A 12,347-nucleotide genomic window follows, 5' to 3' on the forward strand; every position below is an offset into this window, starting at 1 on the left:
ACGTTTAACTACTTCGTGTATCAGCAGCAGAGTATGAACAGGGGCATTAATGACGTCTTGCATAAAAATTAAAATTGTAGCAATTTCTTTGTTTAATATATCATTAGGGCATTGCTTGCCTATTACTAATTAATGCTGATTGACTCTTTAATAAGAGCGTTGTATAGCTCAAAATATCAGTTAAATATTTATATGTAATTGAAACATACATGGATTTATCTCCCTTATACCATCTGCTATATGTAGACTGGGGATTTATGCTACTTATAATATATAATTTGCATCAACATTTTCTCACTAACAGTTTCATCTTTGTCTTTGTCATGTCAACCTAAGGAGAGAAATTATATAGGCCTAACCTGCTCTTCAATCCTATTGTTTACTCAAAAAATATGATGCAATGAAATATATTACCTAAGTATCGTGTCTGATCGAAATTAAAGTCAGAACTAGTCAATATTGCTTGAGAAGATTGACTATTTTGTCGACAGCAGTTTTGTTGAGTTCACATTCGTAAAGTCCGTCGTCGCTGCTGAAAGCCATATCCAGGAGACCGCCCAACCTCTGTAACTCACTTCCGGTTAAACTGTTGCCGGTAGGGGTCAGTAGCGACAAATTCTCCTGATCAATCTGATGTAGTGCGAGGATGTACGTATCTCTATCATCTACAAAAACAAGTTTCTCTCAAATAATATATATAATATGTTTGATTGTCTATAGTTTATTACTTAGGTCTGTCTGGTAATTACTAATGGGGTTCGCAACAAGAGCGTTATTGCTGTGTTTACGGCAAATCGAATGCAAAATGATATTTTGTTTTCCTTTTGTAACCAGCTTGCTTTGTGATGAAACACATATTGCAAACGTTATAACCAATGTGTTTGATTAAATAAGTATATGATTATTGATTTATATGTATCCGTACATAAATTATTTATTGCTACTAGAACATCTATAATTTCGTATACACCAAGTGTTTGTATTACTTGTACATTATATATTACAATAACTCGTACACTTGTGATGACCTTTGATACTTCCCAAGGCCACCTGGACGTAGGTATTCAAACATAAAACAAAAGAAGGTCCATCGTCGACAGTGGCTTCATTTGTCTGTGTACTATTCAACACAATGGAAAACTTAATGTTTTCTGAATCGAACCGGCCTTCAAGCATTCCCTTCAGTTCCTTGAAAACCATATCCACCATAGCTCTGCCCACTCCACTACGATATCCACGTCTTAACCTCATCACTGTACTCATAATAAAATTGTCGTATTCTTTATTAAACATTGTATCATGTAATATGATTAGATTCAATTAAAAACCTTCTTCGTTGAACACCACGTTTCTCGATATGAACACTTCTTAATTACATATGTTCAGTTCTTATGGTTATACACTCGTTAAAACAATTGACATTATTTTATGGGAATATGTTAGTTAAGCAGTAATAGCAAAAAGCAAAAAAATGAAAGGTAATAGTTCACCTAATGATCTTCCTTCCCGCGGTTGGATGTCCTCCAGAACTTTTTTTATTTTATGAGTTTTCTGTTCTTTTATACCTTTGATAAAAACACAACGATAAATCAATCTGTTATTTATTTCTCTTTAGACGGTGTTGAGAAAAAAACATATGTTAATGATCTGAAACAAAAAAGTGTACCATTCAACGCCTACAACAAATAAAACTGTTCTGCTTTATGTGGGTGCTGATATTATGACTATTGTGTCGGCTATCAGAAATATAACAAAAAAGCTGTCCTACCGAGTTCATCTGTTAAACCATCATTATCCCGCTGTAAGTCTCTCAGGGCGGATGACGTGCCCGCATTGGCCCTGCGCAGTGAGTCATTCTGTTCCTGGAGTGTCCGTTTCTCCCTCTCTAGTTTTTCTATGTCCTTCATGTATTTCTCATTTGGGTCTCTGTCGTACCTGTCCGTTCCTCTTCGCATTTTGACAAGATCCGAGTTATATTCATCTTTTAAGAAAAAATAATATCAGTCACATAAATGCAATATAATACCATAGGAGATAATGGAAATGTTTCGTCAGTTCTCATGTTTTACTTGTGAATGTTCCAAGTGAGATAGAAGAAAACAAAACAAAGGGTCAACATACGAGGACAACGTTCCAACTCAAAGACTAAAGAAGCTATAAAATAACTGAATATATAGCATTATTAAAGAAAAACCTCTTGAATCCTCACAGAATTACATTCGGCAACTGCTGTTTTTCCAATTCTGGAAAACATGTAGGTCACAATCTAAAATATTACGAAATAGATTATTTATGGATTTTTCATTCCATTGACCTTAAGGGCCACTAATGAGTCTTAAATAGATAACAAATATTCATATGGTGCAAAGATATGTTTACTTTGTTTAATTTCTGTATCAACCAATTTGATTTTGTTTCAAATAGGTATTTCATTTCTTCCTACGTTTGTCTTTCTAGCGATTTTTTTTACATAATATGGTGTTTTACTCTGCTGGTAGATCATCAATTTTCAGGTTTGGCTGTAGCTTTGCCGCTGGAATTTATCCTGGCAGGGTTGACATAAAATAGTGATTAAATTAGAAATTATTTGTTGTGGCTCAAGCTTGAACATTTGTGATGTTATAAATGATTCTGTTTTGACCTTTTCCTTTCGCTCTATTAAAATCATCTATTTTAAAATCTTAAGTTATACGTATGAATCCCAAATGGACGAATTGGCAATATGATGTGGTCATGTTGGGGGCACACTTAACTTGGCAGTCTAGTGCACTTGAGTTAACAAAAGAAGTTAACGCCAGTAAACAAGCATGTACACTGGCGTTAACAAGCATGTACACTGGAGTAAACAAGCATGTACACTGGAGTTAACAAGCTTGTGCACTGTAGTTCACTAGCTTATGCATTGGAGTTCACATACTTGTGCACCACAGTTAACACTGTAGTGCACTGGAGTTCACAATTATGTGCCCTGAAGGTAATTACAGTGTACAAGATAATTTTCTTTATCGAAGTGTTTGTTTTTTTATCAGTTTATATACATTTTGAACGTCACCTCCCATCCACTAAAAAGGAAGAAAAAAATTCAAAAGTCTTATAAGGTATACATTCATACAATCTGTAAAATTTAAGAAGTGCCCTTAAATGCAAATTTGCTGAGTTTTGGGGTTTTTTTTAGGAGCGATAACCTTTTACATTATTATTACATGCATAAACATTCCGTTGATTAGTTCAAAGTAAAAATAATCTGTTTTCTACACATATTCATTACTGTTCGATTCCGGTTTAAACATTTTAATGGTATATATGAAATACATCATTTTAACAATATATGAGTTAGTTTAACTTGGTCTATATATTTTGATAAATCTTTATATGAATAAGTACATGATAGTGTATCAGAAGTCCTTTCTCTAGTTAATATACAGTTGTGGTACCGCACAACGCACCAAAAATAGCGTGCGCACACCGTGCATACATCGTTCACACACCGTTCGCACATCGTCCACACATGGTGCGCACAACTGTGCGATTTAGCAATCGTTCGCCCCGGTGTGCGCTTCTCTCCGCACAACTGTGCGATTTGGTATCATTTGTAGATCAAAATTACGGAATGACAAAAATACGGAAGGCTTGTATGCGATAATGTACACTGTGTATATATCTGTAATTTCTCATCACAATAATCAAGATTATACAATTTCACAATGCGTGTTACACAGTATTACAGCGACCGTTAGGCTGTCAAGAATGGGTTTGGCTCCAAGGTAACAGAACAGGTAAATAACAATTTTATGAGTGTCCGGAGTTTTACCTGACCAGTGCCTGACACACAGAGCTGATATGCGATACCGTTTGACCGTAATAAATAGTATTTGTTATTTGCATTCGTTTGCCTATAGCTCCCCTTCACCTGGATTTTCACAACCCCGGCCTTACCCGACGAGTTACGTAAGTGCCCCAGGCGGGGAGAAAACTACGGTCCAGGTACATGTAAAAAGTGGTTATGTTTACCTCTATACGGGATTGTGTTGTAATTTTACATGTGCCGATTTAGTTTGTTTAAAAACACAGAAAACACAATTTCTAAATATAAGAATGTATAGACAGAAAGATAAGTTTATAGATGTTGCTAGAATATAGAAACATACGTAAACATCAAGTTTATATGTTTAAACACGAAACCGTATAAATTGTTAAGGCATTCCTCAATTTACACCAAGCACAATTGTTATCGCACAACGTCCGTCCATCGTGCGCACAGATGTGCGCAAGCAATGATCGTCCAGCTTTTTATCGTGCACACACCGTTCACACACCGTTCACACACCGTGCACACATCGTGCGCACACCGCACATCGTGTAACGTTGTGCGATCCCACAACTGTACAAAATGGAATGCTCGTGTATGTAACTATCGCTAATAATAAAAGTACTATGTTTTTTCTCATTCATGATGAATACCTATGTACACCTACGTATGTTTCAGGAATGCAGTAAAGCCATTCTTAATCAATCAAAGATGAGGGCATTCATATTGCCTTTCCAACAAGTACAGTTAGAACTAGAGTACTGGAGAAATTGTGTCTGGCACGCCCAAAAGGTGTATGTATTGTACATGATAAAGGGGTATGATGTCATATGAAACTGAAACTGAGACCTAATGTCAACATAGCATCCATATTCATAACTTAATGCATGGAAGTTTGTCAGTTGGTATCTAAAGTGTGTTCATGTACAACATGGACCATGGAGATTGGAGGAGACAATCAGGATCCAGAAGAAATTTTCAGTCGAGGGGTATGGGTGTTAGCATCATGCAAGCTCTACATATATTTCTGTTTTTGTTTTTACCATCAATGGGAGGATGGGGGTTCCTGGCCCCAAAGCATTCCCCAGATCCACCAATGATATGTGTGTACACAAATTAGATGTTTTGAGAGCCCTTTTATGTAATACTAAGAAGAAGGATGATAACAATATTTAAAGCCAATATAATATGTCGTACTGTGATTTTGTTATCAATTTTGAATTGAATTATAAATGTGGTGAAATGTATTTTCTTCCTATAAAACTATGCAATTAATTCCTTTTGGGGTTTTTTGACACTGAGGTAGACGCGAAAAATAAATTTGCTACAATTAACTAGATATAATTGATATCATCAACATGTTTGTATATTATGGCGGATAATATAACTCTGGATAAGCAGATGTTGGGAAAAATGATCAACTCGGCCCTTATAAATTGCTTTTCTTGCGGCCAGAGTTTATTGCTTATTCCACCCTAATACATGGACACATGTTGATTATTTCCTAAATAAATAAATCATCAAAGTGAGAATTCAAATATCATTATTCAAGAAATTAGATACCTTTTTGCATTAGAATATGTAGTTCCAAACAGAATTATAATTTATATAGGAAGAGTAGAAGCAGTGTCCACACGTGCGGTTATTTCCTGACCAAGGGACAGCCACAGTATCTTACAAATAGGTGTGTACTGTATAATGATATACCTCTATACTTGTGAACAGAAAATGAGCTGGAATAATTGCCGTGAAATTATTTGCCTTCACGTAAAGGTCACCAAGATTAAAATTGTAAATTCTTCTGTAGGTATCTTACCTCGTTCTCTGATAAGTTTTTCGTTGTCACGTTGAAGATCTCTCATGACTAGCGCCATCTCCTCATTGGTCTTTTGTAGGGAGACGGTCTTGTCTTCAAGTGTCTTTCTCTGTGTGTGAAACTGTACAATTTCCCTTCTGTAATCATCGTTTTCCTTCTGTACTATAACAGCACCCTTTTCTATCTGTTTCAATTTCTGTAGGGTTTCTTCTAGCGTAGAGTCTTAAAATGGCCAACAAAACACGTGACTACTAATGTCCTTGTCTAAATCAAATTCTTATTTTTTAGTATGCAATATGTATTTATTCATCTTAATCTTTGATTACTTAAACAGCACATAATGAATTTGCCTAGTCTATAATAAGATCAAAGATTAGTGTTTTAATAATGGTTATTTATCGACATTATAATGTATCAGTCTCTTTCGTATACAATTTGAATGCTACGAAACGACACATTATCTAAAGAGAAATTATATACTTCGATCATTTGGAGCGTTAATTCCCCTTTATTAGTTGTTGAAAAGAAATTTGACTTGAATCAAGATTGCTTTAGCTATGCAAAACGACAAGAATCATAATATAACACGACGATAACATTATCTTGACAGAGAATATATTTGAAACCGAAATCCGTGTCGAGTAAAATGACCTTTAATTACTGTGTAATTTCATAACATTCAGTATTGATGTAAATAAGGTTGACAAGTAATGATAACTGTAAATAAAACTGACTATAATGTTTATAGCTACCGAGATCATTGACAACAACAACACATATTATGAAAGGACATATAATAGTTGTTACTTTATTTACAATGTCTCAGCAGTTCTCACTTTCACATTCACCTTTAAGATAATTTAAACAGATATTTTACTAATATATATATATATGTAGTGTCGCAAGTCTGCAACTTTCTTAGTTAGATGCTTCCATTCCCCTTCGGAACTAGTAAATGATGTGTTTTAATTTAAATAAACAATCATTATGAAATACGAGCCTTAATAGTTATTAAGGTCTACGCTAAATTAGCTATGTTTCACATTAGTTACTAAACTAAATTATATTCAGTATATCAAATTGCGTCGATTTCTATATTTTGGACCTGTTATTTGTATTTACCAGGTGGTTCTAACATACTTGAAACAGTCAAGTCATAATATGATAAATTCGATAAAACTTTTGACTTTTCTTTCAAATGTAAACTTTCTGTCTATCAACATGTAAATAAAGTTATTCCATCAAAAGTAAGTTTGCTTTAATTACTTGTATCAAACGCTCTTACCGACATCCCCTGACAAGCCCCCTATATCTTGATGAAGACCTCCCCCGGATGATACGTTGTCGTTATTTGACCTGTGTAATAACCCCATCTTCTGTCCAGTTTGCCTCTCTGTCGTATGTGTTCGGTCTCTCGTGTTAACATCGTGCTCGTGTTCGGGTCTAACCGCTTCTACATTCGCTGTGTCTGTTGTCAAATGAAATTTAACGTTCGTTATCATATGAACAACCTATTTCTTAATAAGCTTTTCTGAAAATAATTCATATCACAACATTGGAATCATATGGTATTTTTCCATTAGAGTCGCTTAAATATTTTATTTTTATAAATAAATTAACGTAAACATATATTTCGTGTTAGCTTACATACCTTTTCAAAACATTGGTAAAATTAAAACAATACAAAACTATCAAACAAGACGTATTCTGTATCCTTCGCTTTTATCATTCTGGTGATGTTACTTATTTATGGTGATTGATTGGTATTTAAATGATTGATACTTTTATTAGCGTATTGTTGCTAAGATAAATGACAGAACAGGCAACTAAGCACGAAAACATACACATATCGTTGTGAAAACTTTTTATATTTCCATCTGTTATATCTTCGTTTTCTCGTCTTGTTCTCTCCTCATTGAATGATTGACGTTGTTTCCGAAGGTCGTCCTCGCCCCTTTCCACATCTTTCCGCAGCTGTTCATTGCGACGTTCACTTGTTTCTAGGTTGGTTTGTAGCCTCTTATTTTCTGTTTGATATTTACGTAATTCGCGTTCAAACTTTTCATTTGACGTGAGCTGACTTGACATTGTTTTAAGTTTTTTGTTATTGTCATCCCTTTCAGTTATCAACTTCTTTACTTGTTTCTTTAAATCAAGTATTTCAGCTTGATTATTCTGTAAATCCTTTTTATACTTGTTTTCCAATTCCAACATCTGTTGAGCATGATATTCCTTCTGTGTGCAGTATTGTTCGTCGCCTTTATCCGTAGACTGAGAACGTTCGAGCTCAATGAAAACTTTTGTTATTTCATTCACAATCCGTTGACGTTCTGGTGCCAACGTTTTATATTTCTTCTTACTCTGTGACTGGTCCTCCTCTGAATGCAATTCTTTGTACTTAGATTCTACAGCTTTCGTGCAGGTTTCGCATAATATCTGTCCAAACGTTGCTTGTCCTTCATTTAATGCAGAATTCACGTTGTCAAGCTGGTGTAAATTGGTTGTCAATTCAGTTATATTTTTGTTTACTTCAAGTTGCAGGTTCTGAAAAATGTGATTGTTTCAACGGTCTTTTTTCTTTACACCTCCTTTTTTTTGAATGAATAAAATATTTTGTTAGACATTTGAAAACAAGCTATTCTTGCTTTTCTATTAAACAAATGGAAAGTTCTCTTTCAGGAAAATGTAAAGTACAACAATGTACCTCTTTATTCGCGCGGTGCAACTATCTATTATTGTATGTTTCATATAATGACCCATTACACTAGACATATAATAACTAGTGTCAGGGTACCTAACAACAATGAATGTGACTCCTTTTTCATTTAACATTACCTTCAATATAGTCCCGGCATCGGCTTTGTGATCTGCAGACCAAGATAAATCCATGTTCACACTCTAAAGACAGTCGACCCTTTTGTTTACTGAAAAAGTACCGGTAATGTTTATTATTTATATAAGTTAATGTGTATTCCAATAGTGTCTAAATTAAACATTGTTAACGAGGGAATTATACCTGTATAAAAAGAACTGTTTCAGTCTAGTGTATTGTCAAATAAACGAAAATAATGAATAAGGGCTGTTTGTTCCTGTAATATGTTTGAATATTATACGTAGATACCGATTCTGAAAGAAATTTCTCACAAGTGTTTACTCCAAACGCTTCACATAAAGATTGATTGTTTTTACTGTCTTTTTCCATATATATATATATATGAACGCATCATATAAAGTTCCATGTACATTGTATGTTCAGAGACAGGGGTGTGTTTATATGTGACGTTTCTATGTCTAGTACAGTATGTAAGCTGTCTCCTTCACCAGACAAATGACCAGTGAAGCGTATATCCAAAGATGTTAAATATGTACGAGTTGGCAATATAATAGGCGTATGTACACTTAGCTGTTATACATGTACGAAATATCGATTAAACCGATATATCGATTGTTGTCTCATACCTTTCCAACAAACTATGTGAAATTCTGAACTTTGACTGAAAATGCTCAATATATCACAGTTATTTAAGATGGTATGTTATTTACTTTTATAACAATTGGACATTAATACTTGGTATGATGAACATTAATACTTGGTATGATGAACATCAATACCCGGTATGATGAACATTAATACTTTGTAGGATGAACATTAATACTCGGTATTATAAACATTAATACTTGGTGTGATGAGCATTGATATACAGGAGTTATCAATTACATTTAAAGCACAAACTAATGTTTGTTATCAAAGAAATATATAACTTTATTTCTTTTACAATAATTATGAAAACATTATTATTTCAACTTATCACTCTTGTTGGCCCGGATTTTAGCGCGCATGGGTCTTAATGTAAGGGGGAACCCGGAGTACCTTTTAAGTCCGATAGGGGAATCGAACCCCGGCCGCCTTGGTGAAAGGTAGGTGCGCTATCCACTGCGCATCCCAACCACCCTTAATGCTCAGAGCAATACGACACATATATTTGTATGACTTCCAGGAATGCACTCCTTTATCGAGCAACTATAACTCGGGCTTTAATCGTAAAATATATCTATTCAACCTGTGTTTGCTATATAATATGAGAGTTCTGTTATATAAACACAGACGTACAGAAAATACCAGTTTGCTAGAATATTGTAATGCAGTATATTGATGCCATGTACTATTTTCATCTAAATTTTACATAATTTGTTGGAAATTTGCGGGGAACGCATATTTAATATTGATCAGGCTAGGAATCCGAAATAGACACCCGGGACATTCTCTTTATACCACACGAACTACGGAAGTGACGCATATGTTTATTTCCATAAATAATTGTACTTTCCCATATATTTTACAATTGTTCGCTTTCTATACAATATTCATCCATTAGTATCATCCTTCTGTTGCACAAACATAACTTGTTAATATAATGTTTAACTGTACATGCTTTAGTCTTACGACCACTCCGTATGGAAATTCCTTAACTTAAATTTGTCTACAAGAAAATATTGTCCTAAGTTATAGAAATCTTCTTTAACTGCAGTAAGTGCTTTAAAGAAAGAGACATTTGTGAACTGACACCTGATCAGCTTCAGTAGCAGTAGACATCTCATCACTCATTTATATAGTAGATAAACAGTATATCTTAAATTATATATATGGGGCGAGGAAGTCATTCTTACAGTGTAGACCATATGATGTTGTCAAATTTTTGGAGCGTTCCGCTCCTTTATCGAGACAAATAAAAAAAAATTACTTTACATAAAAACAATATCAGAAATATATTATGATATACATTGTAGCTCATATTTTGAAAACAATAGTTTTTATAGTGTGATCATGACTGACGTGTTGGGTTTCGCTGGTAAAACCCTACCATGTACGTGTCACGGTCATGCTCTAAATCCCATATCCCTCCTTACAATAACCTATCTATATAACGTTAACATTACCTAATGACAAGAATGGCCATGACCTATCAGAGGATATATGTCTCGTTTTTCTATAAGCACTCAAATCAAAAACACACAAACGTGCGCGTTCAAGCATGTTATCATACGACCGAACCTTCGTACGCCAGTACACAGTGTCAAAGGCAACAAAGAAGATATACCCTTATACAGGACTTTAAAAATACTTATTCAAAATGAACTCAAGGTCAGGCTGTCCTGTTATGGCAGATCCAATTAAATCAACGTATGATTACGTAGGCGTTTTTCCTGTAGCCAAGCAGTCAGCATGTCTATTAATGTAATAGAATGAACAAATATACTTTCTAAATATCTAAAATAACCAACAAGACTCAGTCTGTTTTAAATATAATCACTATGCATTTCGAGCTTTGCTTGGTTAATTAAAAGCAAGGATAACTATTTCCATGATTTGTTGTTGAATAAGGATATTCCGTCTGTTGTTTTCGTGTATAAATGGTTTTGAGACTTTTCGTAAACCCCTTTCTTTTATTTAGAGGTTAAACGCGCGACCATATGAGGTTACATTTTCAGACAATTTTCTGATCAGTTATGCTAAACAAACGATTTGAAATGGTTTGAAGACTCGTTTATATCTAAAAGTAATCTGATTCTTATTCACTATCTGTGAATTAAGAGGTTTAACGCCTTCATACACCTCAATTAGTAATGGGTGATTTTTAAGCCAATGCTTGTTGGTTATATATAACAAAGATTACTTACATCTGTACTTGTGAAGCACATTCAGTTCGGCCTTGACAGCACTTCTTTTAAAGTTGTAAGATAAGAGATCACTAAGTTCATGCTATAGATCCTGCCACTGAGTAGCCATTTTTAAAGGGAGACTACTGTGTCACATTAACCTATCGCTGTATCTCCTGTTACATATGTGTCGAAAACGTATGAATATAGCATTAACTAATCAACGAGAATTATCAAAATGTATGTCAGGTGTTAAAGTTATATTTCCACGTTTACATTTCTGTATATCTAGACTTTCAGCGGATATTGATTTCTGATTAGCAGTACGATATGTAAAAGTGATCACGAACAAATAATATCATTTATGTAGATAAGTATATGACATAGCACAATTATGCTTGTTATTAATTTTCGTATGTTACAAACTGTCCCTTTTTAGTTCTCTTTTTTTTACTGCAGAAACTAAGCAAGATCATAAAGAAAGCATCAAGATTTGCTAGTCTGAACCTATGTTTTATTAAGGACATTAACTTCTATACAATTGTGCTTTTTAAGATATGTGATGTCACCATTGAATGAAAAATACGTACTGAAGGTACGGAGGGAATGGTGACGCCAAACATTGCTAACCGTTTCTCTGTACACGTAGATCCGACACAGTAAAAGTGTTAGTACAAAATATAAAAAGAAAGTCATAATAGAAATATTAAAATCTCAAAAACCGTACTCTGCATGCTTAATGTATTAACACTTATATGCCTTATATATCTATCGCACAGTTTAACATCCATTCATTGTTCTAATATTATATCGCTGCTTTAAAACAACGTGCTGACATCGGCTTTATGATCTTGAGACTATGATAAATCTTTCTTAACACTCTAGTGAGAGATGTTTCAGCTATTAACAAACAAAAATGTCCAAGATAACTTATTATTTGTTGTTTTTAATCCAAGTTTATACCATGGTGCTTTATTTTGTAGGATCATATCAGAGGATTATCCCGTAACTGCTGTTTCATTTTCCTTTGCTACATAAGAATCATATATGTATCAAAGGTCTTTC

At 34.2% G+C, this 12,347-nt stretch overlaps 1 protein-coding gene across 1 annotated transcript; it reads right to left on the reverse strand.

Annotated features, from left to right (window-relative positions):
* Window positions 1–420: 420 nt before the first annotated feature.
* Window positions 421–11,405, reverse strand: LOC110466543 (trichohyalin-like). Its single transcript, XM_021523098.1, has 9 exons — window positions 11,304–11,405; window positions 8,460–8,548; window positions 7,469–8,168; window positions 6,910–7,092; window positions 5,625–5,846; window positions 1,769–1,981; window positions 1,491–1,565; window positions 1,029–1,253; window positions 421–665 (listed from the first exon to the last, which is right to left on the reverse strand). Exons 2-9 carry the CDS (start codon window positions 8,511–8,513, stop codon window positions 454–456), a joined length of 1,884 nt encoding a protein of 627 aa, XP_021378773.1. The 5' UTR covers window positions 8,514–8,548; window positions 11,304–11,405; the 3' UTR covers window positions 421–453.
* Window positions 11,406–12,347: the final 942 nt, after the last annotated feature.

Source organism: Mizuhopecten yessoensis, unplaced genomic scaffold (genome assembly GCF_002113885.1).
Source record: "Mizuhopecten yessoensis strain PY_sf001 unplaced genomic scaffold, ASM211388v2 scaffold11135, whole genome shotgun sequence".
Taxonomy (NCBI): Eukaryota; Metazoa; Mollusca; class Bivalvia; order Pectinida; family Pectinidae; genus Mizuhopecten; species Mizuhopecten yessoensis.

Excerpts from the sequence above, each read along its gene's own strand:
- LOC110466543 (XM_021523098.1), bottom strand. The coding sequence starts at position 8,513 with ATGGATTTATCTTGGTCTGCAGATCACAAAGCCGATGCCGGGACTATA. Across the intron at positions 7,093-7,468 it reads AAGTTTTCACAACGATATGT|ACACAGCGAATGTAGAAGCG; the intron begins GTATGTTTTCGT and ends ATTTGACAACAG. Across the intron at positions 1,982-5,624 it reads AAAACTTATCAGAGAACGAG|ATGAATATAACTCGGATCTT; the intron begins GTAAGATACCTA and ends TTTTCTTAAAAG.